Below are 27,042 nucleotides of genomic sequence, written 5' to 3'. Positions count from 1 at the left end.
AGATGAAAAGGGATCCCCCAAAAAAGAAAGAAAGACATGTGAAAGAGCATCCCAAAAGATATCTGAAGGAATATCCAACAAAGAAATCAGAATGTTATCCTACATATCAAGTCCCTTATATCATCTTGAACCACTTCATGGCTGGGCAGATAAATCATATGACAAAGACATACACAGCCAACTACTCTCATCATACTAATCTCGCTATGGTGTAAGTTTCTGCCTTCATGAGATTTCGCCTGTGAATGGAAGTTCAGGAGTAGCCTGTGGAGCGATCAAAACCCCGCAGGTCCCGTTGCAGGTCCACCGAAGAACCCCGGGACGAACACAGAATAACGGAATTCGGGAGTCCCGACATCCGCGTTGATTATTCATCGCATTTGATTTTCTCTTTCTCTGCAGATTCTGAGCATTTACCTCTTAGGTATAGATGGGTACCAAGCAGAGATCGAAATAAGGAATAAAGATCTCCCGCTAGTCCTCGCCATTTCCGCCGGGGCGACTTTTTCTTGTAAAGTCTTGGCATGCACATTCATGACTTCCACCCAATCCACAATCGTCGGCCATCAAGGCAATGAACCAGTCATCTTCCCAGAACTCATTGTCCATGGATTCTGCGATATGGAGAGGACAGCACCTGAGGGTGGGTTTCGCTTGTCGTCCCGAGTTCCACTATTCCGGTGGACTCCGGTTTGGGGGAATCCAGCAATGCTGACAGCCATATGACATCTATCTAGGCTTGTGAGATGTGCCATCGAAAAAAGACCAAGTGTGAGGTTCAAGGGTCAAGTTCAATATGTATACAATGCATGCGCCGTAATACGCGTTGTGTCTTTCCGGTCCAGCATGAAAAGCGGGATCATTACCAAAGGTACAGCGATATTGATATCCATTACCATTTCCGATCTCATGTTCATCGATCATGACTAATTAAATCACAGTAACGGCGAGTATGTCAAGTCTTTGAAAGACCGCCTCGTCAGGGTTGAGTCGTTGTTGAGAACGGCAGGCGTCTTGCAAGAGAGCGATATGAGCCAAGACGACCTTTCCGATGAAGATGATGACGGACTATTTAGTCAAGACCCCTCGTCTGCTTCCAGTCCAAAGTCAGATTTCGGGTCATCTCTTCGCTCAAAGGGTGGCTTCATCGAAGGTACACCCATGTTCCCGGCGGACCAAAGAGACGATTCTCGATATTTCGGTGAGTGCGGTTGATATGATACAAAACTGCCAAGACTAACTCAACGCACAGGGACATCGTGCTCACTGTCAATTCTATCGCGAACAGGTATAGAGTGGATTAAGAGCAAAACAGGCGACGTCAGCTTCTTGCGGATTATATCTCCTGAATCCATCCATGAAAACCCGTGGAATCAATGGCGACCAGATGTATTCCACGATCTGTTTGCCTCGAAAGTTTTTAAGCCTTTGCCCTCAAGGTCGGAGGTATTCTCTCTTATGAAAGTTTTCTTCCGAACGGCCAACCGTCTGTTTCCTATCTATCTTGAGTCGTCATTCATGAAAATGGTTGAATGGCAATATACGCAGCAAACCTGTGATGACGCTGCCCGTTGGGCCAACATCAACATGGTGATCTGTTTGGCATACGAATATCGATCCTCGAGTAGCTCCAAGTCAGAAAAAGACAAGGAAAAATCCGACTTATACTTCAAAAACGCCATGTCGGTCTTCACGGAATTAGCCTTGAAACGCACCGATCTACTAAGTGTGCAGGCTTTGATTAGCATGGTACGTCCCCTGCACCTTTGGCTCTTATGAAAGCATCTAACAATTTGCAAAGGCGTTCTTCCTTCGGGGGAATTCTGGAACCCAGTCAGCTCTGCCACTCATCACTGCAGCTATGCGGTCCGCTCACCGAATGGGGCTTCATCGAGATATTGCGAGGCCGGAACTCAGTCCGGCTGAGCAAGAGGAGAGAAGGCGTGTATTTTGGGTTGCGTTTGTCATTGATCAGAGGTAAGAGAAGCCCATGTAAACATCGTCTCAAGTACTAAAAAGACTGTTCTAGTACATGTCTAAGACTTGGAAACGCCCCATCACAACATCAAGATGATTTCGATGTCCCTCTTCCCGAAGAACTGGAAATCGATAAGCGTGGTGAAACCGCAAGCAACATTCCATTCTTCCGCGAACTCTGTCGGATGTCGCTTATAAAGAGCCACATTTACAGTCGATTATACTCTGTTACGGCATTAGAAAAGCCCCCCGTTGAAATTTACAAGACGGTTAAAGAACTACATGCAGAGCTTGAACAATGGAAACGCGAATCCCCAGCTCTCGCTGAAGCGGAAATAAAACCCACCGAACGCGACTTTCTGTTTGGCTTTGCCTCTATTGGTCTCCATTTTGTCTATCACAATGCTATGATCATGATTCACCGGGTACCTATCTTTCTTGACTATATGGTAACAGCCAGAAAGGAATCAGAGAAGGTCCAGTCAATCAGCAAAGCACATGCCTTGAGGTCAGCAGCCATTGGTGCACAGGCTGCCCGAGATACCTTGAAGGTTGTCAATAACATGCCATGGGGAGACATCGCATGGACCTGGTAAGTTCCACAGCCTGTCTATATCAGTATCATTTCTCACACTCAAACCTCAGGTCATTATTATACTACGTCTTCCTGGCAGCTTCAACATTATTCTCAAATATCCTACGGGATACTCGCCATTCAAGGGTACGAGAAGACCTTCAATCCCTCAACATGGTCGCAGCATTCTTTGCAACTCTCGCCCCAGGCGAAGGACCAAATAATTACGCCGGCTTCATGGCCCGAATGAGCGCGACCCTCGAACGTATCGCCAAAGTCGCCATCGAGAAAAACGAGAAAAAAGCCCGCCCCCCAGACGAAGAAGACCAAGAATATAAACAACCAGGAACCAAAAGACACACCTCCCGGACACAGCCAGCACCGCAGCACCAAAGGCAGCACCGACGGCCCACAACCCTCCGCACAACAATGACCCCCGCCACAGCTCCCCAGTATCCAACATCAAGCACCGCCAACCCCAACAGGATGGACATCAGCATCCCAGAAACCCTAGAAGGCCTTCCGCCAATCAATTCCTCAGGCTACGTCGTCCCCATGAGTCCATTACCAGACCCAGGTGACAGCAGCCAACCCCCAACCCAAACCCCATATCACGCCAATCCACCCAACACATACTCACCCTCAACCGCACTCCTCCACGAAGCAGGCGACAACACCTTCCGCGGACCACAAATTCCATCCTGGCAACTATCCCAAGACTTTTCCACACCCACAGCCCAACCCCAATCCCAAGCCCCAGGTTCATCGGGCATGACCCCCAACCCCATCAACCCCATCAACTCTCCAGACTCCTTCAGCAGCACCGCCCACTCAATCCCCGATTTCTTCCAGTACCCGATGTCCGGTGACTGGGGCCACGGCGAAAATATCTTCGGCGGACTCTTCCCAGAATACGCTTTTCCGCATCCCATTCCACCGGGCACTCAGTCTGCTAATGCATATCCTTCCATACCGGCTCTTTCGGCTGAGTCGTTCATTCATGGTGCGCCTGCTATTGATGGCCAGATGGCTCAGGCTGGTGGGTTCGATCCCCAGAGTCTGGGGTATGGCTATGCGCCGCAGGGTCAAGAGGATCCGAACCAGGCCGCTGATTCGGTCTGGCCTAATGGATTTTTAGGGTTGTTTTAAGGACGGGTTGCTTAACCGGGTGTTTTTTCTTTCTGGATTTGTTCTTCTTAGCGTTGTCGTTGCCTTTTTCCTAAGTACAAGCTCTCTACTATTCTTCTTTGTATATGCATTAGCCAGGATTCACGAGTGTTCATGTAGCCACTACTAGTGTGGTATAATATAAATAGATTTCAGCTTTGGGGGGGTCTCGTGTCCACGGGTTTTATGAGGATGGATAGGTTGTCGGCAAGTCCTCGTTTTTCACTTGAGTGTGTCACAGGGAGGGGGAAAGAGCCCTATGAAATAGTGAAATAATCTAAGATTCTAACTTGAAAAGAAATTAAGGATAGAAAGCGAATCATCAATCAGTGGATATGAATAATAAAGACCTGGTATAAAAAAAAAACGCCTAGCCAGATCCCGAAGTCAAGATATCCCATTGTCCCGCCCCATTGAACCCAAGAAGGGCATAGAAAAGTTTCCTCCAGCGCCTTCCATCCCAAATGCAGACCCAACCCGTCCAATAACCCAGATCATAAAAAGCAAATATTCGAAAACTAAAACACAGATCCCGTGAACGTGCGCACTGCCTTGCACCACACGCCATTTCCTAGCTGGACATCACCGTCCTTATCCCGATCAAGGCCTTTGGCGAGAATACTTTGCAACTCCTTGTCTGGAAGGCCAGACTTGTTGCCTGTTCCGAAACCATAGACCTTCGTCGCCAGAACATCAATATCAAAGTCCAAGAGACCGATAGTGTTCTCTGCATTGGTTTTATCAATGCGGGTACGGACAGTGAAGTCAACATCGATTCTCTTCGTACTAGTGTTCTTTGAGGCCGCACCTTTACGGCCAGGTGTGGAGACTGCGGCGTTGCCGAGGAGCGTGCAGCGGGTGCGTAGAGAAAGAGAGCCATGATCAGGCTTAGACAGGGTGAGGCGGGTGACACCACAGAATTCTAGCATGCGTGCTTCATTTTCCAGCCCAACCGTGCGGTCCCAAGCGCTAGAGATGAACCGCAAGAGCTGTTTGGGTGCGACAGTAGATTGCTGGATGGTAGCCAGGTGATGCTGTAGCGAGTGGAGGACCAAAGATGCAATGGGAGAAATGGTGGCATTCTTTTGGGCAGTCAGTTCCATTGGGTAATTCTTTCCCTCGTCCTGGCCTCTCTTTTTGGAGGCGAAAGCTCCAGGATAGAACTCTAGTTGGAGCTGGTCCCGGTAAGCCATCTTCAATAAAGGCCCATCAGCATCTGAAGGAGATGAGGCCGAAACGATCGACCAGCCGGTTTGTTGCTGAATTCGTTGGACGGATCCTATTTTTTCCAAGTCAGTATGCATCCATAGAAAAGGGCTCCATAAGGAAGGTGAGGGAGGAAGCTCACCCTTTAAGTCGTTAATCTCCCGGGCGCTCCAGCCACGGCACTCCTCCTTCACGCGCTCAGCCTCCTGGATTTGAGCGAGGAATTCATCCCGCATTTCGGCTCCAGTCTCGATGAAAGTCGTCTTCTCCTGGACTTCCTTCTGCAACTTCTCAAGTTCCCGTCTCTTGGCCGCAATTTCGGAATCCACCTCAGACAGCTTGCTGCGTGTACTACGCAGTTCATCTTGATCACAATTCTCCATCTCCTCCACCAACTGTTGTAAGTTTCTTGCCTCTTGCTCGAGAGAGGCATGTTTCTCCACGAGTAGCGGCACGTTCCTGTTAAGCAACTCTTCTCGTTCAGACAGCAGATCATCGTCTGCTTTCATCTCCTCCACGTGGCGGATGAGCCCTTCCTTCAACCCCTCAAGCAACTTCATCCGCCATTCGTACCATGTAGCCTTACTCAGCAGACGGGCATGGGTCTTGACATTTCGGAATTGATTGTCCATGATGACTCGGATATCTGGCGGAGCGGTAACATACTCCTTGAAGAGAGCTGGATTCTCGGCATATGTTTCTGCCTCAATAGAGCGGATCACCTGCCGACCTTCAGAAATATAGGATTTCAACTCCCGACATGACTAGAGACAGTGTGAGCAAAAACAAGAGTATCCGGGCACAACAAAACTTACATGCTGATACAGTTCAAGCATTGGCACTGTACAAAAGCCAGCTGCCACACAATCGTCGAATGTTATAGAGCCAGGTTTAGGCATGTTCTCACCGGAGGGCCGTGTCAACTTCTTGGTGGCACTGCCAGGGGCAGTTGTGTGTCGTCTTTTTGTCGTAGTAAGTTCCATGAAATGAATATTAGTCATTTTCAGGAAGTCCTGTAACTGAATAGGCTCAATTTCCTCGGAGGGTTCTTCGACAGGAGTATTCTCTTCTTCTTGTTCAGGTTGTTGGGGATCAGAAGCAATATGAAGAGCATCGATGCCATGCTTGAGAGGAGTTGTCGAGGTCTGGAAAGCACTCCGTGGTTGCTGGGAAGGTGTGCTGCTACCCTTGGGGGGCGATGAGCTAGCAGCTCTACGGACGGGCGAAAGCATCGACCGACGGACATTGCCTTCCCTGAACATCGGTGTTGGCAACTTGACACCTTTGACTGGGCTGACATTGTGACCACGCAGTCGCTTGGGCGAATTCTCCACTTCGTCTTCGTCCAAGTCTAGCTCGACCGGGCGCTTGCCCAAAACCCCGCGAGCAGCCCCAACATGGAGACTCTTACGGCTGCCAATCCTAGTCTTTTTCGGGCTCATATTTGAAATCATATCCTTCAAGCTCGGGGTTACGTCCCGATCTGACTGCAAGCCCGCGATATGGCCATCCTCTCGGAGTTCCTCTTCTTCGCGATCACGTTCTTCCTCGGCCTGAAGTTGCAGAGGATCCTCAAAGCGTACACCGGATCGGGGCTGCTCTTGCGGAACAAATTTGGGCGTACTATCTCCTAGCGACTGGCGCCTGTCAAGTAATGCCGCCACGCGAGGGGATCCAAGACCTTCTTTGTCAATCCCTAGACCAGAAGAGCGACGGCCCTCGCGTGGTTGTAATTTGAAGAGCGGGGTCGACTCTCCCGTTGCTATGTTATGCTCGAACAGGCTTTGACGTAGAGACTTGCGCCTATCTGCTGATTGCTGGAGCTCGGGCTGGAAGAGCTTCTTTGGTGAAGCACTTCTAAAAGTAACATTGCCGGAGGGAGGTGTCTTGCTTGGGGTGGTAGGTTTCGCTTGGGGGTGGACTGTTTGGGCGGAGTCAATGGCTTCGTGTGTGGTGATCGTTGCCGGCTTGCCGATCCTGGCGTGCCCGACGATCCTGGAGTGGAGCTACGCCGGGGAGGTCTAGCCCGCACGGTTGCCAAACTAGGGCTCCCGTTTTCGCATGCAACAGCAGCAATTTGATAACGCAGAGGTGATTTAACAGGGGACTTGGCAGGTGACTGCCGAACGTTGTCTTGGAAAGGCGAGCTAGCGAGCTGACCCGAGTCTGTTTCGAGCTCCATGATCATCTTCGCGTGCACTTTGTCGTTGGCTTCAATTCCTGACTGTAGGATACCACCAATTGCACCAGTCATCTCCATGTCCATGCCACCGTCAGACTCATTGTCTTGATCGAAGTTCATCTGATCAGAGTTGGTGGCCTGAATACGTTGGTTGCCCAAGATTTTACCAACGGCCGAAGTGAATTCCATTGTCATTCCTTCATCTTCGTCACCAATATCGGAAAACTTTGATGGCGAATCCTCCTGCGCGATACCGCCGACGACATTGGTCATCTCCATGGTTTGATCTCCGTAGTTGGATTCTTCTGCCACAGATTGGCGACGAGCCGTGCTCTGGCGACGGCCGGGAGACTTGCCAAGGATGCGTCCTACGGCATTCGTCACATCCATGCTGAGATCTTCGTCCTCATCGATATCATCTGATTCTGGCAAACCTTGAGCAGTGGCATCCTTGGATGGGTCAACGTTCTCATCGTCATGCCGTGCGCTAATATCCCCCCAATCGAAGCTTTGTCTTTGGCCCTTTTTGATCCACGGCTGGAAAGCACCGGTTATTTCTTGGTCCGCAATTTCCATTGACATCTCTCCGTCCTCGTCAAGTTCGGTTCCTGCTTCCTGTGCAGCCTGGCGCAGTGCTTCGTTGAGTCTGGCACTCGAGCTTGAGCTAGAAGTTGCGTCTGATTGGACACTCATCCCTGAGCGCGCGGTCATATCATCCATGCTCATTGCAGTGCTCTCAGCATCAAATCCATCGTCGGATTCTGAAGAATCGCCATCATCCTCTTCTCCGGCCAGGCTTTGGGCGCCGGTGTCTTCGCTCCCTACCGAGCTTCCACTGAACGGGCTAGAAGATAAATCTTGGTCGCCACCCCCAGATGATGGGCGATCTCTTATCTGATCCAGATCTTGTGTGCGGACAGGGGAGAATCCGAATTCCGACTCTGCTGGCGAAGATGGTGCATCTTTTGTGGGTGAGATAGGGGCGGGTTGGTTCTGGGAGTTTGCGGCAGCAGATGCGCGTCTTGTTGAGTTCGCGGCAGAGGAGGAGGTTGAGTCGTCCGGAATTTCCACCACGTTCCAGGTGTGTAGGGTTGCCTCAGGGGCAAAGGATACTCGACGGTTTGCTGTATAGATGTGTCAATATTCACTCCCATGGCAATTTTGAATGAACACACGAACCCATCGATTTCCTCCGCGCCGCTCGTTTCTCTAGGATATTCTGTCGTTCACGATCTTTGCGCTCCTGCTCATCACGCTCCTTAGTAGCAGCCATCTCCTCGCGAATGGCGGAAGTCGCATTAAATGTATCAAATGGGTTCGCCGTGTCGTCATTGTCATTATCCGTTGTTGGAGGTCCTGGTGTTGCTTCAAAGTCAATCAAGAGACCCTCTCTTCCTTGATCCTTTTGGCTCTGTCCGTCCATCGTGCCGTCATGGGTCTGCTGTTTGCTACGAGCTGGTGTACGTCGGCGCGTTTCCTCGAATGACGGAATGTTTCGCACTGGAGAGACAGGGACAGTAGGTTTGAGGATGGACTTTAGTGGGAAAGAAGCCGTAGACTATGGATGTTTGAGTCAGAATTGTTCTGCATATGCGTGTGTGGTGTTCGGTTGGTAGCTACCTGGCGGCGATTGCCGTTAGAATTCTGAAGGGCATCAAGCCCACCGGGACCCAAACTCTTACTCCGAGACTTCTTATCCTTCATAGCAGACTTTGTGTTATTTGAAAATGGCTGGGCTGTGCCAATCTCCGTTGTCGCATTCTCCTTGTCCAAACCAGACGTCATCCGAGACCGCGGGACATGAGCGATAGACCGACGAGATCGTGGCTGTCGCAAAGCCGCGGAATCGGGTCGAGTTGACATTTTCGGCAGTCAAATGGGCGCATTCACAGATCAATTCAAGATTGCATATTCCATAAATCCGAACGTTAAGATCTCTAGATCAAACAGGACTGAGCCTGTAATCTGCTCCTATCGCAACTGCCCAAAGCGCGTTGCCTCCGCAATCACGTGATGTAAACAAGAACGCAGAGCCCTAACCCCAATTAGCCTAGTCCAAATCGGGACTAGTGTCGCACACTACGAATTACCAAAGATTCCGACGGGCAACGAATCTTCCTCATCTTCGACAGCCGCCAACCCGACCTTTCTTCGACACCGCTTCCTCGTCGAACAACACCGCAAAAATGGCCACCGAGTTGACCGTCCAGTCGGAGCGCGCTTTCCAGAAGCAGCCTCACATCTTCCTTAACACCAAGGCTAAGGCTTCCTCCAAGAAGACTGCCCAGGGCCGCCGCTGGTACAAGGATGTCGGTCTCGGTTTCCGTACCCCCAAGACCGCCATTGAGGGAACCTACATCGGTATGCACGACCTCCGTTGAGTTTTTATTCGAAATCTGGCGGCGGAATATATGGGTGGGTGGTCTTTTCAAGGATACAAAGGGCGAATGGAGGATCGCATGGAGCAATTGAGGGGCCTGGAATCTCTGTCATTTCCCTCTCTCGCCAATACTCGCATTCGATACTCCAACTCTCGAACCTCGAGAAGACCACCCATGCCAGAAAATTGCCCGCGATCACCAAATTCTTCATGTGTCAGATTGCTCATTTTCGAACTTTTACAGACAAGAAGTGCCCCTTCACCTCCCAGGTGTCCATCCGTGGCCGTGTCCTCGTCGGCAAAGTCGGTAAGTTGAATCAGGACTATATTTTTACAAGGCAAGAGGATTTCCTAACGAATTATGTACAGTCTCCACCAAGATGCACCGTACCCTCGTCATCCGCCGCGAATACCTGCACTACGTCCCCAAGTACAACCGTTACGAGCGCCGCCACAAGAACCTGTCTGCCCACGTCTCCCCCGCTTTCCGTGTTGAGGAGGGTGACCTTGTTACCGTCGGCCAGTGCCGTCCTCTCAGCAAGACTGTACGTTCATCGAGTGATTTTGTCAATTTTCGCCACTGTTGGCAGTCTGCAAAACCACGCTCTATTGCATTACTACAACACATGGAATTTTGACTCCCTATTTTGTTTTGCGATGAAATTGATAACTAACCCAAATTTCTATAGGTTCGCTTCAACGTGTTGAAGGTTCACGCCAAGACCTCCCGCGCTGTCAAGTCTTTCTCCAAGTTCTAGGTTAATAAACCGGGTGTTTTTGAAGGCGAAGGAAGCGGTATGGACTGGATATACGGGAAGTTCTTGGATGAGGGTCGGGATAGTTTATGAGTTTCCATGTCCCAGATACCTCGCTGATGAATGTGTATCCACGCAAAAATCAAAATGATTTGTTCGGCCCTCCTGTGATGGAAACTGTACAACAACTCTGGTACAAAACAAGATTGACCATGCATGGCAATCTGGACGGAGCCTCTCAATGTGCATCTCGAGTTATCTTCTCGCTCTTCTAAGTCTAACATTGATACAGTAGGAACTTCGTATATGTTTTATATGGAAATGGCAAACCACGTACTCAGGGCAGGGGCTGTCCGAATGGCTGTAGGCGTGGTTTTAGTCTCGTTTTGGGCATTTATTGGCCATCTTACTGGTCAAGCTGCATCATACCTCCTTGCCAGGAAGGTAAAATCTGGATATGCCCACTTCATTTACTTTATTCGTGAATGCACATACTTGGTACATACCTACAGGTATTGTAGATAATTCTTACAGGCATCACATATGTTCGAGCAAACAGCGTTGTCACAAAGTTTTCATTCAACTAATATCACAAAGGCATATTGACATATTGACTAGAACTTTCTCATCTTCACATGGCTGTGCAAAACAAAGCTTGTTCAATGTTCTCTTCCATCCCTTCCATGTCAAGCATGAATTCTCTCTTCGCGACATTTCGCATATCATTCTGTCAGTTTTCGTGATGAGCCCAGTTTCGGACTTTCTCAAAAAAGTCCATATCGGTATGACCATTTAGGACAAGATTGTTGGTGGTCCTTTGTCGCGATTGCAATGGGATCCTTCCCCTGGTTTTCGTGGGCGTGTCAGGGTACATATATTCATTGTCAGATGGCCAGTCCAGTTGCAATGCCCGCTGAGAACTAGTATCCACATTGTCCGAGTCGAGGTCAATTGCCTCTTGATGAGGTACCGGTCCCAAGGAGAGTTCGGAAGCATCGTTCTCAGTGAATATCCCACTAGACAGCGTCTCGTGTGTTGAGAACTTTCCATCATCTGATGTCTCGCTCATATCGCAAATCGTCACAGATCGAGACTCGTCCATGTATTCCAACTCTGAGGTCCCTCCCGAATCTTGGTCGGTCTCGCGCGGTTCGTAGTCTACATCAGAAACGCAGTCAGATGAAAGTGGCATATTTTGGGAAGTTTTCGCAGGTGTCTTTTGGGGTGTGGGCCATGGAGCCTCACTTTCAGAATCTGACAATTCCTCGGACAGGTAAGGTGGTGCACTTCGAAGACCACTGTGAAACAGGGCGGTCTCTTTCGCATTTTTCCAGCCCCATGCTTTGGCAAATCTGAAAGCTATGTTGTCCCAGTGGATCGTGGGAACTTCAAGAAGAGTCAATAACTTTCCAAGTGTTCGACCGGACTGAAAAGACGATTTTCTTTTTGCCGCCAGCATGTCTCGCAACTCCTCACTGCAGCGTAGAAAGCTACGGATAAGAGCGGTTTGCATCAAGCGAGCGACATCGGGGTAGGACTGTACGGTTTGTTCGAAACTTGTGATTTCCACGCTGAAAGCAATTGCCTCAAGTGGGATACGGCCCCAGATGAGGTACTCTCCATACCCTTTCCAGTTGTAGGTGAAAGTCCTAGTCCGAATCGCAAGCGGATGGGCGTAGAATACTTTTGTTTCTAGCTTCGAGGTGTCAATGACGGACAGTGTGGCACCGTTTTGATTAGCAATGGCACGGTGAAGTGGTGCCAAAGGAGAATGAGAGGTGGAAATGAATGGCGTTTTGGTTTTTTCCTTGGTGACATGGCTTTGAAAGAAGCTCTCGAAACGGTCCTCGGAGAAGTCTTCAGGGTCAAACCATTCACCGTTGCAGAAAAGCCCGGCTAGAAAAACGGTCTTCGAGTTGACACCTTGCGAGTCACGGTTTGACCACCGAAACAGCAACGGTGGCATTTTGTCGGCGGGAACTCCTTTCATAGCCAGCTCATGGTCGTGGTGATAGTCTTGCTGCCCATTATGCTGGTGGCTGCAGCCTTGGTGTTCTTGTTGTTGATCTGGGTGTTGATGTTGATTTTGATGTTGATCTTGAAGCTGTTGGGTTTGGAGATAATCCTGTTGGCCCCAATCTTGGTGCCGATGCTGGGACTGGTTTTTGTCGGGGATTTCGCGCTGGTTAATATGAGTATGCTGGGTCCAGTCATCGGGGCCGTCTGTCTCATCAATTGCCAATCCATGCTCGCACCAGATACACGTCTTGCCATGACTGGTAACAACAGCCTGATTGTTTTCCAGGGGGTTGATATGTTTTGGCTCGTTGGCCCATTCCTTACTCTGGCTGACACTCATTGTGATACTCGCACTTGTTTGGTCGTCACTTTCGGCAAAATAATGGCTCCTTTCCTCCGCTCTTCGCTGGTGCAGTGGAAATGATATGGGGTGGGGGGTCTGCGGGGGGGGAATCGGTTCTCAGTCCCAAGGTCGGTGGCACTCGCGTGCCCCATTGAGAGGTGTCGATATCATCCTCTGGCTTCTCGATAAGAGGGAGATGCAGGGTCAATGCTGTGGACTTGATGCGTTGGATGATGTCCCTCCATTCTCCGTCCATGTTGAACTCGGTGCTCCGATGGACATGCGACCAGATAGGATCGCCAGTGTTTCTCATCCAGTTCCACTGTGCGTGAAGCGTTTTACCTGGAACAAATCGATGAATTCCACGTTTTCTCAGATTGTCGCGGAACATCGAGAAGATCTCCTCTTTCTGTTTCCTGTTGCATCGGAAAAACCGGTACAGACAACAAAGAGCTTGGCGCATTGGAACGTCCCATCTTAGCTTCAGTCTTTTGCTCTCCATTTTAATGTGAGATGAGGGCAGGGGCAATGTCTCAGAGGACTCTCAAAACTGTGTGAGGGAACGTGTGTGAAGGATGGTGGCTTGTTCAAGATGACCGAGGACTTGACAAGAAGTGGGGGAATGTTACAAGGATGGGAAGAAGAGAGGAGAGGGAAGCAGCGTAAGAGAAGGTTGCAACAAACGAGAAAGAAATTCAGATAATCTTGGAGCATAGACTTGGAAGGGAAGAGAGAAATCTCCAGCTCGTCCCTCGAACATTTTGGGAGTAAACCACTAATTGAATTGCATGTTGAAGTACATGGGAAAAAAACGCTCACATTGCACGAAATTAGCTGGGGAGGCAAGATCTCATGGCAAAGGAGTGAGTCCAACGAGATTGAGACCCATTTTCGTTATGATCTCTCGGAGGGAATCAATGTCAAATTCAAGTTGATCACTGCCCTGGGAGCTTGAGGCAATTGCGCCGTTAAGAAGGTCGTCTTTGGTGAGATAAATGGGCTGTTCTAACGGCCCATGAACCGGGAAAATTCGGTTGTTCCCGCAACACCATGTCTACGCTGGAAAAATTTCACAAGAAGAACCTTGCGCACGTTCGCCCCCACTCCTTCTAACCAAAATTTCGCATCATTAACGAGGCTTACATATGTCTGACTGAAGCCAACCTCAATGACGATCCTTGGCTCATGTAAGGTGGGACTTCCGAGGTAGGAGATGAAAGTATCGGGTTCCTTTTGATCGCCGGTGTATGGAGGGTTGCTAGCAGTAACTCGCGGGCTTGCTGTTACCATAACGTTGAGGTGTTCAGCAGGAGTGAGTTGACCGTTAAGTTGCCAACGGGTCAGCTGTTGACCAAACCACGCATGCGGGGCTCCGTGGGTATAAGTTAGCATTTTCAATGTTATAACTTTCCTCCGGGAGAACAATCCTTTCCGAACACGGGGGTACTCTGCGTCAATGAGTTCTAAAAGATCAATTGCAATGGCATGATCCACCGAGGTAAGGACAACAAACGAGTAGACAGACTGGTTGAAAAATCCACTGTCGTGGATTTTTGCCAATGCCTCGTCAGCAGAGTTAATTTTGTCAAGAGATATTTTTTTGTCACGGACGTATTCTTCACTGTCGCATGACTGTTCAGAAATCCCGCTATTAGCTGGAGTGAAATAGAGTGGTAAAGGCATGATGTATGTAAAAGAAAAGGAGGGGGGTGCTTTGTTGAACATGGAAAGTGCAAGTAACTATGAAGTCGCGAGGTCAAGTACAAATGTGACACGTGATCAAGGCGGAGAAGCATGAAACAGACGAAAAAGAGCTCACTCATATATACTCCCGTGCATACACGGAACTCTCAACCCGCGCTAGTCCCGATTTGGGTTACCTCTAGGAACATGCACTCCGCCCCAACTCCCTTTGCCCTCACCCTCGACATTATCCTATTTCCTATCCTTATTCCTCAATTTACTTTCAATTTACTTTTCAGTCCATATCACCTCTGTGATTTTTACTTCTCGCCAATCCCTAATCCGGCCGTTCCGATCGGACTTTGGCCCCTCGCCCCTAGAAAACCACCCACTTTCCCCAGGCTTACAGCATGGCTCAATGAGCCACGTCATGAACGATACGCATGATTGAAGATTTTCTCGGACACTACAAGGGCATTGATTCTTGGAGCAGGTTCTCCAGTCTTTTCCCACTGTCTTCTGACAGACTTGCATTCTCCTGAGCCATTAGAGAAGTTGGGCACCGATTCGCGACTTTCACAGACAACATGCCCGGAGGATTTGAGAAGTCAGTAAAAGGGGCCACGAAGCTCAAGGTTAGTTTGAATGTTGAGCTTATTATTTTCTATATGCGACAATTATTAATTATTTGGCGTCAACAGCTTGCAGCCCCTAAATCCAAATACATAGAGAACATCCTTGTGGCGACTCATACCGGCGAGGCAGGAGTCGCAGAGGTATTCCGAACCCTTCAAATACGACTCCGAGACTCGGCATGGACCATTGTTTTCAAGGCGCTCATAGTCCTCCATCTCATGATTCGAGAGGGTCAACTGGATGCTGCGCTGGGATACTTATCCGATAACCCAAAGAAGATCGCGCCCAGCAATTTCTCTGAAGGTTAGACCAAGAGTTCCCTCATAGAGATATGAGCGCATCTTACTGATCGTTTTTACAGCCCAATCGCAGGGACATAATATCCGACGGTATGCCGAATACCTAATCGCGCGTGCCAAGGCATTTGAGGCCTGCAAAACGGATCATGTACGAAGCGGACCCGGACGGCTGAAGAGGATAGGTGTGGAGAAAGGGCTATTGAGGGAGACGGAAATTGTACAGAAGCAAATTCGTGTGTTACTGCGCTGTGATGTAGGTGGATTCCGAATTTGGGCCTTCTTTCTGGTGACTGACAGTGCATAGCTATTGACTGATGAACCCGAGAATGAGATCAGTCTGACCGCGTTCCGTCTTCTCACCCTTGATCTATTGACATTATATTCAGTCATGAATGAGGGCACGATCAATGTTTTAGGTAAGTCAGCAGCCCCTCCATTGGTCAGCGTTGGTCTAACCTTGAACCCTAATAGAACACTACTTTGAGATGTCGCGGCCGGATAGCATACGTGCCCTGGCAATCTATAAGACGTTCACGAAACAAACGGAAGAAGTGGTCCAATTCTTGGGAGTGGCTAGACATTTCCAATCTGCTACTCGCTTGGAAATCCCGAAGCTCAAGCATGCCTCTACAGATCTGGCGCGCCTTCTTGAGGATGATCTCAATGATCCTGATTTCGATCTTCGCCGACGGGAGTACTTGGCCAAAAAAGGTGTACGCGTTCCACCGAGCATGGAAGCTAGTGCGACTGCAGACTCATCAAAGCCAATGCCGAACACACCGATGTCGAACCCGCCGGCATCAAACCAACCCAAGCAGGTCGAACAACCGAAGCCACCACCTGTGGACCTGATCGACTTTTTTGATTCAATTGAGCAGAACCAACAGCCGATGGGGCAACAGAACCCAGTGCAGTACCAGCAAACAGGGTTCCAACAGCAGTCACAGCAACCATTTTATCCCCAGCAGACTGGTTTCCAGCAGCAACCCCAGGCGATTCAACAGCAGCCTTTGGCAACTGGATACGCCCAGCCGACCCAATATGGAGCGCCTTATCAAGCACAGGGCCCAAACAATCCATTCGGGCAGCCGCAGCCGCAGCAACAACAGCAGCAGCCGCCACCACCACAGCCACTTCAAGCTATGCCAACTGGCGCTGGATTTGGAGGGTACTCTCCCCAGCCGCAGTCGTATGGCTTCCAATCGCAATTGGCTCCTATTCCGCAGGAAGGAACTGCTGGCTTCTCTCAGCAACAACAACAGCAGCAAGCACCTCAACCCTTGCAACCCCTGCAGCCCCAGCACACCAATCCATTCCGCCAGTCAATGATGCTCAACACTCCCACGGGCGCTCAGCCACCCGCCGCTCCTCTATCGCGACAGAACACGAACCCATTCGCGAGACGACTATCCACAGCAAACACGCAATATAATCCCTCAAATGAGCAATTTCAACCTGCACAACCCCCGCCGCCCCTTCCTCAGCCACCGCAAGCGCAGCCGATCCAGCCTCAGCGAACGGGGACCAACCCTTTTGCGCGGGCCTCTCCTGCTCCGCAGCAAGGTCTGCAACCTCCCGCAGCTGCACCTTTGCGGCCTAACCCAACTGGCAGCACCAATCCTTTCCGACAGAGCCAATTTATCAATCAGCAGACCGGACAAGGTTGGCAAAACAGCGGGCAGACTGGTACAATGGGTGGGTTAGAACAGCTGGACACGATGCCGGTCTTCCCGCGTCCTGGCATGACCTAAATTTATGGGCTCAACACCATTACACGGCCTCGGAATGAAACCGACGTCCGTTATTAGATTATCTTCCCCGCAATTATCTCATTCGTTCTACCTCACTTGCTCCCCACATCGCCTCCACATTGAGTAGACCATGGGTGTTTCCGTGTGAAACTAGCTCTTTGCCATTGCCAATATCGTATGTTGTATATTGTAGATCTCAAATCATGTACGCAATTATCTTGGAAAGCCCTTCAGACCAGATACTTGTACGCAAGAAACAAATTTGTAACAAGAAGGTCAAGAATATGATCATCCACATAGTTTGAAACTTTTAGTTGCACAGCCTCGGGCTTATACGACGCCCACTATAACAGAGCCAAGATTGGTGCTGGCAGGAGAAAACCTTGACTCAACGTCTACGGCTTTGTAGCCGTTGGAAATATTTTGTCATGACCTCACAGGGGGCCAGAGTGCAGATCATCTATACATGGGGTTATCCCCGTACTCCTTATATTTATATCTGGGATGTTTCATGAATACTAGTTGAGACGATCATAGTAGATCACGATGTCGAGGTCCTCCTGTAGACATGTGTTATCACACCTTTTTTTAAAAAAAGGAAAACACCACATGACCTCAGAAAGAACAAGCTTGGTGAATAATCCCGTGTCTTCAAGGTCAAGTGGATATTGGGAACTTCCAAGGCTGGGGCTGTTGAAAAAAATAGGGGGGTGGGGAGATTATTGTGATATCGAGAACAAAAGCAATCATTAATTCCGCTAAATGACTTAAATGCTTCCCCTTAAAACATCTTAAAATAAACCTGACGAATTCCACTAGAGCTCTTAGCGGGGCCGATGATTCTGCAATGTGAAGAATCCAAATTTCCTGTGATTTCTACCCCGCCGGTCCGGAAAGGAAGTTTGTCCTCTTCTAAATCCCTCCCTTCTTCTAGGTAATGCCTCGAACGTCCAGATAAGATGAATGCCAAGGACCTCTTACCGGGTTACGAGCAGACCTTGCCCGTTCTGTCTCGGCCATCGGCTGCGGCTTGGACGGCCGATCCGATCCACTCCCCCTATGCAGCTCCCGTCCACTTCGATCCCAACTCTGTACAGACCGTGACCGAAGCACCAACAGCTCCTCCACCTCCTCCTCCACCACCACCTCTTCCTCCCACAGCTCCCAATCGGAAAACAACCACTAGGGTACGCAAACCCCGCAAGCCCAATAATGCATCTACGGGGAAATCGACGTTATTCTGGGTCAACAGTGATCAGCAAACGGCAGCGGCAGGCACAACGGATGAGACCCTAAAGCGGATTCGGTCCCATGTTATGTCCGAGCATAATCGCAAGAAGCGAATGGAGAGTACAGAGCAGTACAATAAGAGCAAATGGAAGCACTCGTCTTATCAGCCCCCGACGACGAACCCCGGGGCACTCGTACCCGCTCAGCCGACCCGTCCATCTATTAGCTCGTCCGCCAGCTTATCCGGCAGTCAAATCTCGGAGGAACAAGAGCTAGAACAGGTTGACGAGCTTGTTACATCAACAGCTGTGGGATACCCTACTATGCAAGCCGCATCCTGGGATGACTCTAGTTTTGGTGGGACGATGGCCTACCCCGCTGGACCATCTGCATGGTCTTACGTGGGACAAGGAGCTAATGATCCCTTTAATACTGGGCACACGCAGCTTACAGATAGAATGATGCGACACCTGCGAGTCTGTGAGTGTTTCTCTCTTTAACCCCGATCGTGATATAGTAGGGGTTGCATACTAACGAAGATATAGTCCTCTGGGATCTGACACAAGAAGCGCATCCATTGCAGACGCGGTATAAGCCCAAGCTGCAGGCGCATTGGGCGTCTTTGATCCAGCGCGACCCGGCCATTCTGCATGCAACAATTTGTATGGCTTCTTCCAATGATGCGATGCGTGCAGGCGAGCTACCCATCCGAGATCCCAAACAAAAGCGGAGCCAGTTGGTGATCGACACTTTCCACCACCGTGGTGAGACTATTCGACTGGTCAACGAGGGCTTGTCAGATCCGGTCAAGGCTTCGAGTGATGTTCTGATTGCTGCTGTTTCTACCTTATTGACAATTGAAGTGAGTGTATTTTGCGAAACCAGGCTTGCAATTCCCGAAGCTAATGCAACCCTGTAGATCGCGTCGGGGAATCCCGATTATCTCAAAATCCATCTGGCAGGTTTGCGACAGATGATCGCATTGCGAAAGAACTTTGACGAGGTTCCTTCAGACGTGCGGTTCCAGATCTCATGGTTGGTATACCCCTTCATAATTAGATACACAGCTTACTAACCTCGCAATTTAGGACTGATATCCGAGTGGCTTGCATGGCCCATGCCAAACCTATATTCCCCTTTGTTCGCTACTCCCGCCCAGCGCGCCTCTCACTCATTCCACCCAACAACGACGTAGCATTACTTTCCACCAGCCTCTTCCCTCTACTCAAAATACCCGGCATCTTCGGCGAAACCATGCCGCAAATCGTCTATGACCTCCTCGAACTATCCTGGTATGCAGAATGGATCAAAGGCAACACCGGGTACAAAGAGTTCAACGAGGAGACTGAGGACTACTTTAACACAGAAGTGCTGCACGTAGAATACCAACTACACACAGACCGATACACAGAAACAGGTCAGGTAAAGGGCGACAACTCCATCGAGGGCTGCACTCGTCTCGCTTTACTGCTATTCCACAACAGCGCCATCTGGAACTTCTATCCAATGGTTGCCCAGTTGCTGCCAAAGCCGATCCAAGCTCTGCGCATTGCCCTCGAGGCGACTATCCCCTCAGGCTTGTTTGCGCTTTGCCGCGACCTACTCCTCTGGCAACTTTTCATGGGCGCGGCGTGCAGTCTAACCCTGCCGTCCGAGCGGGCCTTCTTCGTATCTGAACTGGCCAATGCTGCGCGGCTGCAGGGAATCCACTCGTGGCAGGAGGCCCGTTCTGTCTTGTTGGGCTTTTTCTATGTTGATCGCATTCACCTGCCTATGCTTCGTCAGATTTGGGATGAGTGTCATTTGCAGGTAGAACCACCAGCAGTATGAGTTAGGCTACTTGGATCTGCCATAATAGATCGACCTTTCTCAAAGTTGGCTATACACAGCCCCTTTTTTTCTATAGTATATTCTCAGGCTTCGGACTTGCCGTCTTGCTATCAAGCCCATGAGATGGGTGAGGATATTATGTACATAGTTCTATTCCCAATGATTGACGACTACTCCTCTCTAAAGCAGCTATAGCCTATCCACCTAATTCAATCACTCAATCAATCAAAGTTCAATTAGCCTGTTGCAGTCTAACTAGTTGCGTATGACTACGCAGGCGCTTCATCCAGCTGAAGCAAGAACTCGAAGCCAAACGCCGAGTGGGATCTCTCCCAGAGAGTATATATATACAGAGGCTCTTCATAAAGAGTGTAGAATCAGCCTATAAATCAAACTCATACATAAGAAATCGACCCATAATGATTGTCGTGGGGCCTATCGGTTCGTCGTCGTCGTTCCCCACCGTCACATGTTGAAACTGCTGAAGAAGACCTGTTCGGTGCATAGATTTGACCATGTAGCGGATGGCCTGCGGGTTCTATCCACCTAATTGATCACTACTCGAAGCCTAGAAATAAATGCACTTCATATGTAAAGCACGCCTTGCATACTCCGTACACTAGAAGTCTAATGTATGTTACTACTATCCCTACCTTGCACAGCCAAGATACCAACCCCCTCCCCCTTGGCAAGAACAACCAACCACCGAAGCCAAGCACACCGTCCCGATCAATTCCGATACATACTTCATCATTCTCGGCATCTAAGCCCATGAATCCACAAAAGATAAGCACGGCATCCCGATATCCGAACAATCTCCGGCCGTCTCTACATACAACGAAGCTGATACGCTGTAGAAGCCCCACACCGAGCATGCACCGAGTTTCAGCCGGGCAGCTGTCGGCTTTGGCTCGGCGTTGCGCGCTTTTTGATAGATGCAGGTCTCTGCTTCCCAGCTTGCATCATCTTTCTGGTTTATTCCGTTGCCTTTTTTCCCCTTTTCCCCTTTGAACATCGCTTTCTTTCTCTTCACTTTTTGTTCCCTCGTCGGTTTAACCAGAGACACACATACTTTCTACAAAGGAAGTATGGCAGAGAATGGAATGAACATCAACAACATATGAAGGTCTAGGGATCCCTGTCAGCTCTGCAGGTCTTAGACCAGACCGAGAAATTACCGACATTATATCAGACACCAATCTCCACTCTCGGGCGGCTTGATCCCGGGCAAGGCCAGTCAAGGGTCTAGGTATAATAGGCTCTGGGTTCTGAAAGAAAAAAGGGCTCATTTCGGTTGGTATATACATACTTCCCATCCCCCTTTACTCGTTTCACCTTCTTTCTCCTACTGAAACACGCTCTTTTCCCTTCCCAATTCAAAACATTGGGCCTTGGCCTTCACTTGATATCACTTCATGAATCACATACCAGGCTATCCATGGCTTGTCAGTCTTCAGGACTCCCTAGGCTGGAGGGCTTGACTAGCCATGCATATCCTTGGATGATTGATGACAGATGTGTCCAGTGCAGCATATTGCTTACGGTGTGATGAGTGCTTTGTATTTATCTGACTCAACTTGCTTTTTTGTCAGCTCGCAACAATGACCTGATTAACTCGCATGCATGGCTACACAAGATGATTGGGTTAGATTCACAATGGTCCAGACCTGCACCAGCAGCCCCCGAACAAGAGCAAGCACAGGACAAGAATTCGACTCGGCCTCGAAAGCTCGAGGACAACAACAGTCTACAAGGTGGAACGGACACATCATGAAGAATGTTTGATGAATTAATTACTGAGTCACCAGAAACTCGCAGGTAAAAGAGACTAAATACAGCAAGGAAAAAGAGCACCCAGAGAGCACAAGGGATCAACCAAGTGCTCCCGAAAAATTACAACCAGCATCGACCGATTTTCCAAAACAAAAAGGCGATGACTGGTGGATATTTTTGCAACTGCGCCTGACCGGATGTTCCGTATTGATCATCCATGCACACAGCAACAGTCACAGACGAACAGACAGGCCTATTCCCAAACCGCAAACCGTCACCCAAATGACAACGAGCAAACGAGTCGATGAGCACAAAGCAGCGAAACAGGAGCCTCAGTCTATCTGCAGCCTATACATACAACACTGGGTATCGAAAACATTACAAACACCAAGCGGACACTCCGCATCCTCGTCTCTTTTCCAATAATTTTATTGGAAATAGTCGCTTATGCGAGCTCACGGTCAGTCTTACCACGGCGGACACGGCCAGTGGGGGACCAGGGGAAGTGAGCGACGGGGATGATGAAGAAGCTGTTGCTAGTATCGGCAATACCAGCGAGGGCATTGTACCAGGCGGCGAAAGCAGCCAGGAAACCGAAGAAACCACCAGCCTTCTGGACGTTAGCGTTGGGGTGGCCATCAGCACCGCGCTGCAGGTAGGCAACACCGAGCAGGAGGAAAGTCAGGTCCAGGGTGAAGAACAGCAAGAAGAAGGCAACGGTGGACTTGAGAGTGCAGAAGAGCATGATGGTGGTGAAGATGAACCAGCCCTGTTATGACATTGTCAGCGGGTGATTCTTCTTGATTTTTACATTGTCTCTTTACAAGATACAGGGGAGTGAAAACTTACCATCAGGAAAAGACCCATGGAGTCATAGAATTTGGAAGCATCACTGCTTGTCTCGCCGAGAGCCTCACCAATCTCGAACCCTCCGGGGGTCAAGATAATAGCGAAGGCGATCCAGAAACCACCGTAGGAGGAGAGAGCAGTAGCACCAAAAGTGTTGCCGACAGCCATTTCCCTATATTAAAAAAAAGCCCTTCTTAGCCGCCGAACAAGACTGAAACCCAATGGAAATGCCACGGAAGCACGGGAAAAGCTAGGGTTAACATACCACATGCCAGCAAGCAGCTGAACGAGACCACCGTAACCAAAAGCAAGACCAACAACAATGTTAGGGCTGGCGATATCCAGGGTTCCCATGTTGATGGCGCTCAGGACGAAAGTGGTGAGGGCGAAAGCGCACAGGCCGAGAGGCGCAGGATTGGCGAACTTGCGACCCTCAACGGACTTGTACAGACCGGGCTGGAACTCACCACCGAAGGGAGGCAGGGATGCTTCTGTGGTGTTGACGTGGGCGAGGGGTCCGTAGCCGAAGCGCGCAGCGGCGCGTGCTACCTGGTGCTCTTCGGCGGATAATTGGGGCTGCATAGGAGCGCCGCCGTTGCCGTTGCCCAGGCCGTTCTGGGGAGAGGCAGAAGGACCCACGTCCTTCTCCAGCTCGGCGTGGTTGATTGCCTCAGTTCCAGACATGATGCAGTATCTGATTCGTTAAAAGAGGAACGTAAAGAAAAAAAAAAAAAAAAAAAAGTATGTAAAAGGGTCAATGCCGTATAACACAGTTATAGGTAGAGATGTAGGAAAGGATTCAGATCAAGCACAGCTCTGGGCTAGGAGAGATGGAGAACTGGGAAGCTGGGGAAGGGGAAGGAAACTATTATACTCCAATTGAGAGTCGAAGGCGAGCACTTCCCTTGGGGGAAAATTGGATGGGACAAAAAGTGTGGAACCAAACTTACATGGTATTTGTGTTTCGGTATTATATTATTACATATAACAAATGATGTGCAGCCGCCAGGACCCGTTCCCACTAGAAGTTTAATAAAAAAATCTGGTCGAATATAAAGTGGAGAGAAAAGAGAAAAAGAGAGAGAAAAAGGATGTCGGGGGAATGGTCTTAATTATACCAAAAAATATACCTAGATTTTTTTTCACTAGACCTGCGTTTTAAAATCATTGTTTCACAGGGATCAGAAAGGTATCCCGTCTAGAACAATGCCATGTCAAGCCAGGGACGGCACGGAGGAATGGGGGAGAGGACCGTTCACTTGGTTAATTGGCAGGCAAGGATGAAGGGAAAGGACCTAAGCCTGGGGAAGAAAGTGGAGAGTCCAGAAACGATCCGGGGAACAATATGATTGGTAAACACTTGGAGAATAATCATCATCTTTTGGGGGAATTAGGTTAACTTGCTTAAATTACTTAACTTTACTTAACTTACTTTACTTTACTGCATAATTCGACTTCTATGAGGCATGTACAGAGTACAATCTATGTACAACCTATAAGCTCATAATCAGTTGCATCATTTCATCTATGGGTCTTTCTAGGTCAGTCCCATGGACAGTGTCGCCCGGACGGAAATTTACTAGACTCTGTTTAGGAGACAATAAGATTTCCATGATCATCCAGTAGAGTCCACTTTATTCCGCACAGGGTATTGAACTACATATGTACTATGGCTATGCACGATGTACGGAGTACGGAGTACATATGTACAGTACTTTGACCATTGCACTAAAAGCAAACAATGCTTTTCAAGTAAGAAGAGACTTGTTGGGACCGGCATCTTCGGTGGTCACTCCCGGTACCAAGTACCCCTAGCCGAGACTGCGTCACGACCTCGGTCTAACGGTGGAATGCTTTTTTTTGCCTGAACATACCACTTGTTGCCCGGGGTCAATGTGACGGATTATGAAATCATTCAATCATTATTCTACACAAAATTCACTCCGAGGTGGGAGAAAGTACGGTATATAAGATTATAGACTCTGAGTTTAGGCTAATATATCCGGACATGATTACGCACCAATGAATTCATCATGAGATCAAATTCCCATTTCACTGTGCATGAATTACAGAACATCTGATGTATTATGTACGGAGTACTTGTACCTAATATTTATTGTTATTGTTATTTTCTTTTTCTCTCTCTGTGATATTCATTTTCCCCCCACTTAGCGTATGTCTCGCCCCAAATATACCCCCTTTGCCCCTTTTTTCAGACCGGATACGAAGCACGGATACACCACTAACAATGCACCTATAACACACATTACCCACTAGCCACGGATGTACGGTGTACGGAGTACGGAGTACCAGACACCGCATGGAGACCGTTGTCCAGGTCCAAGTCTGTGCATTGTACGGACTACTTCGTACCCGTTGTTTCAAGTCTCGGGGAAACGGGACGAATACCATATTCAGGTTGACGTGCAAAGAAAGAGGTTGACATCGACAGTGCACAGCCGCGAACCAGCTTGACTAGACGTGCCGTGTTCTCTCGAATGGGCCATCAGTCCGGGGGGAACCTAGATCGGCGCACACCAGGCTCGGACCTGTTTTACTCTTCCTTATTTTTATTTTTATTTTTTCTCTCGTAAAAAGCCCTAGAGATGGAAACTTGTCAAGCTTCATCTCCACATGTGGCTCTGCGATAGGATTTACGGCTAACGCTAATGACTGACACGGTGGAACCCTTGGATTTCTGTGAACGTCTCTGTTCCAGTCATTTTGTCCTTACTCCGTACGGAGGTTCCGTATTGGCTTGAGATTCGGCCCGGGACAGAGATTTCCCCGTTCCAATGCAGACTAATGTATACAGTTTAACCAGGGTTCTTTTTTTCAGGTCTGTTGATGTCGTGGCAACAAGGTCGTATTGCAGCAGAAACGGCGACAGGGTTCTTTGCTTGGGAATAATAATCTCATGCAAGATCCCATTAAGGACCCGTAGACGGCATGTACTCCGTACATCATATACGGCAATAATGGGTTCCACTCAGGCAGTGCGATAATCGAGGTCTTGCTAAGCTCTCGGTGTGTAGCCCTCTATAAAGCCGAAGGATTCTCTCCAGTTTGTAAGCGAAATCTCTGGGCAATAGCTTGGATTTGTGGCGTTTGCCAAGTAACAATAATAAACAACACATATACGCCACAGATTACCTTTCGGGTCTGAAATATTATGCCAATCCTCTTGGTTAGGTGGCCCTTTAACTTCCCCCTTTGAGAGTTTATAGTTTATCTTCATGGATATCAATTTAGCCTGTTGTTGTCCATGAGACATGCATAGGACAGACATGGATGTATGGGGGAAAAAAAGCAATCTAATATGAAACAATGATTGTTAATTAAGTATTTTGATTCAATTTTGCGATCCAGACCTGATCCGAGCGCAAACTCTGCTTCTGTTGAAAGTGGCACCATACAGACATGGATACCTAATAGGTATGATGACCGTTCATAATTCATGCACATTTTATATATTGACCAATCATACTGATCTAGTATCATGCACAGATCAATAATCAATAATTGTTACCTAGGTAGCATGGAGACACTCTATACCAAATATATTCAAATATATTAATTATACCAATTAGACCTAATTAGACCTACATATACTCCCTTGCTCCAATTTGAGATACGAATAGTACTATATATCCTAAAAACTTGGCGTTGCTCCCTGCTCAATACGGCAACACGATGCGGGGATATATTTCTCAGCCTTGGGCGATCGTACACACAAAGAGCATCATGCATCGTCATGCGAGCTTAGAATATGCCGAATACGAACCTTTAAAAGAACATATGATTTTAGCAATTATTACACTTGGCGAATTGGCATTCTTCTTTTTCCCCCACATTCTGCTCATCTGATCCCCCACAAAAACCAATACATACCCCAATACACAATATACAATCCATGGTTCCTGTTTTCGGTTTACCCTCGGCTGTGTAGATTTTCGGCTCGGCGGAGCGGAACTTTCTCTTTCGGCTTTTCCAAGATTCTTGGTCTCCGTGCCAAGTCGGTGCAACCCACGTTTTTGGTAATGCGGGGGAATCATTTACAGGCTGGCTTTGATACAACTATGTACCGACTGCTGCGATACATATGCACCGGCTATATCGGATTTTCCCCCGCTTTTCTATCTGACCTCTTTTGAACAGGGTCCAAAGTCACGTGTGAAATGATCCTCATCGCTGATTCCTTAGTCACTCCCAACGAAGGAGTGCAACATATTGTTGTATGGGTCGCATGGAATCGGAATCTAGTATCTGGTATCTCAGCACCAGCACAGCCTGGAATGAACTTACGAAAATCAAGTCTAAGCACCGAATTATTCATATATGCTAACTTCTATTCCAAGTATAGCTATATATACATCTAATGATCTATA

The 27,042-nt window shown here is 48.7% G+C and overlaps 8 protein-coding genes across 8 annotated transcripts; 4 read left to right on the top strand and 4 right to left on the bottom strand.

The window, feature by feature from the left end:
• Positions 1-574: 574 nt before the first annotated feature.
• On the top strand, positions 575-3,700 carry N7487_004424 (transcription factor domain-containing protein; the record flags this gene model as incomplete). Its single annotated transcript, XM_056872171.1, has 7 exons — positions 575-643; positions 738-871; positions 942-1,201; positions 1,253-1,749; positions 1,802-1,977; positions 2,030-2,569; positions 2,623-3,700. 7 exons carry the CDS (start codon positions 575-577, stop codon positions 3,698-3,700), a joined length of 2,754 nt encoding a protein of 917 aa, XP_056729891.1.
• Positions 3,701-4,236: 536 nt separating this feature from the next.
• Positions 4,237-8,969, bottom strand: N7487_004423 (kinetochore-microtubule binding complex subunit SPC105; the record flags this gene model as incomplete). The annotated part of the gene is given in 5 exon segments (XM_056872170.1): positions 4,237-5,688; positions 5,740-6,781; positions 6,793-8,230; positions 8,286-8,664; positions 8,727-8,969. 5 exon segments carry the CDS (start codon positions 8,967-8,969, stop codon positions 4,237-4,239), a joined length of 4,554 nt encoding a protein of 1,517 aa, XP_056729890.1.
• A 13-nt stretch (positions 8,970-8,982) lies between these two features.
• N7487_004422 (40S ribosomal uS17 domain-containing protein) lies at positions 8,983-10,494 on the top strand (the record flags this gene model as incomplete). Its single annotated transcript, XM_056872169.1, has 5 exons — positions 8,983-9,033; positions 9,161-9,467; positions 9,731-9,793; positions 9,856-10,031; positions 10,176-10,494. 5 exons carry the CDS (start codon positions 8,983-8,985, stop codon positions 10,242-10,244), a joined length of 666 nt encoding a protein of 221 aa, XP_056729889.1. The 3' UTR covers positions 10,245-10,494.
• Positions 10,495-10,971: 477 nt separating this feature from the next.
• On the bottom strand, positions 10,972-13,105 carry N7487_004421 (uncharacterized protein; the record flags this gene model as incomplete). The annotated part of the gene is made up of 2 exons (XM_056872168.1): positions 10,972-12,699; positions 12,743-13,105. 2 exons carry the CDS (start codon positions 13,103-13,105, stop codon positions 10,972-10,974), a joined length of 2,091 nt encoding a protein of 696 aa, XP_056729888.1.
• Positions 13,106-13,608: 503 nt separating this feature from the next.
• On the bottom strand, positions 13,609-14,286 carry N7487_004420 (uncharacterized protein; the record flags this gene model as incomplete). The annotated part of the gene is made up of 1 exon (XM_056872167.1): positions 13,609-14,286. The coding sequence occupies one exon, from the start codon at positions 14,284-14,286 to the stop codon at positions 13,609-13,611; it is 678 nt and encodes a 225-aa protein (XP_056729887.1).
• Positions 14,287-14,873: 587 nt separating this feature from the next.
• On the top strand, positions 14,874-16,972 carry N7487_004419 (ENTH domain protein; the record flags this gene model as incomplete). Its single annotated transcript, XM_056872166.1, has 5 exons — positions 14,874-14,921; positions 14,988-15,225; positions 15,284-15,474; positions 15,526-15,637; positions 15,693-16,972. The coding sequence occupies 5 exons, from the start codon at positions 14,874-14,876 to the stop codon at positions 16,970-16,972; spliced, it is 1,869 nt and encodes a 622-aa protein (XP_056729886.1).
• A 959-nt stretch (positions 16,973-17,931) lies between these two features.
• N7487_004418 (uncharacterized protein) lies at positions 17,932-20,032 on the top strand (the record flags this gene model as incomplete). The annotated part of the gene is made up of 4 exons (XM_056872165.1): positions 17,932-18,682; positions 18,748-19,064; positions 19,122-19,237; positions 19,291-20,032. The coding sequence occupies 4 exons, from the start codon at positions 17,932-17,934 to the stop codon at positions 20,030-20,032; spliced, it is 1,926 nt and encodes a 641-aa protein (XP_056729885.1).
• Positions 20,033-22,250: 2,218 nt separating this feature from the next.
• N7487_004417 (acetate uptake transporter family protein) lies at positions 22,251-23,338 on the bottom strand (the record flags this gene model as incomplete). Its single annotated transcript, XM_056872164.1, has 3 exons — positions 22,251-22,574; positions 22,655-22,826; positions 22,920-23,338. The coding sequence occupies 3 exons, from the start codon at positions 23,336-23,338 to the stop codon at positions 22,251-22,253; spliced, it is 915 nt and encodes a 304-aa protein (XP_056729884.1).
• Between the last annotated feature and the right edge of the window lie 3,704 nt (positions 23,339-27,042).

This window comes from Penicillium crustosum, assembly GCF_028827405.1.
Source record: "Penicillium crustosum strain IBT 35664 chromosome Unknown utg000002l_segment0_segment0, whole genome shotgun sequence".
Lineage (NCBI taxonomy): Eukaryota > Fungi > Ascomycota > Eurotiomycetes > Eurotiales > Aspergillaceae > Penicillium > Penicillium crustosum.
This window is presented reverse-complemented; position numbering and strand designations above follow the sequence as displayed.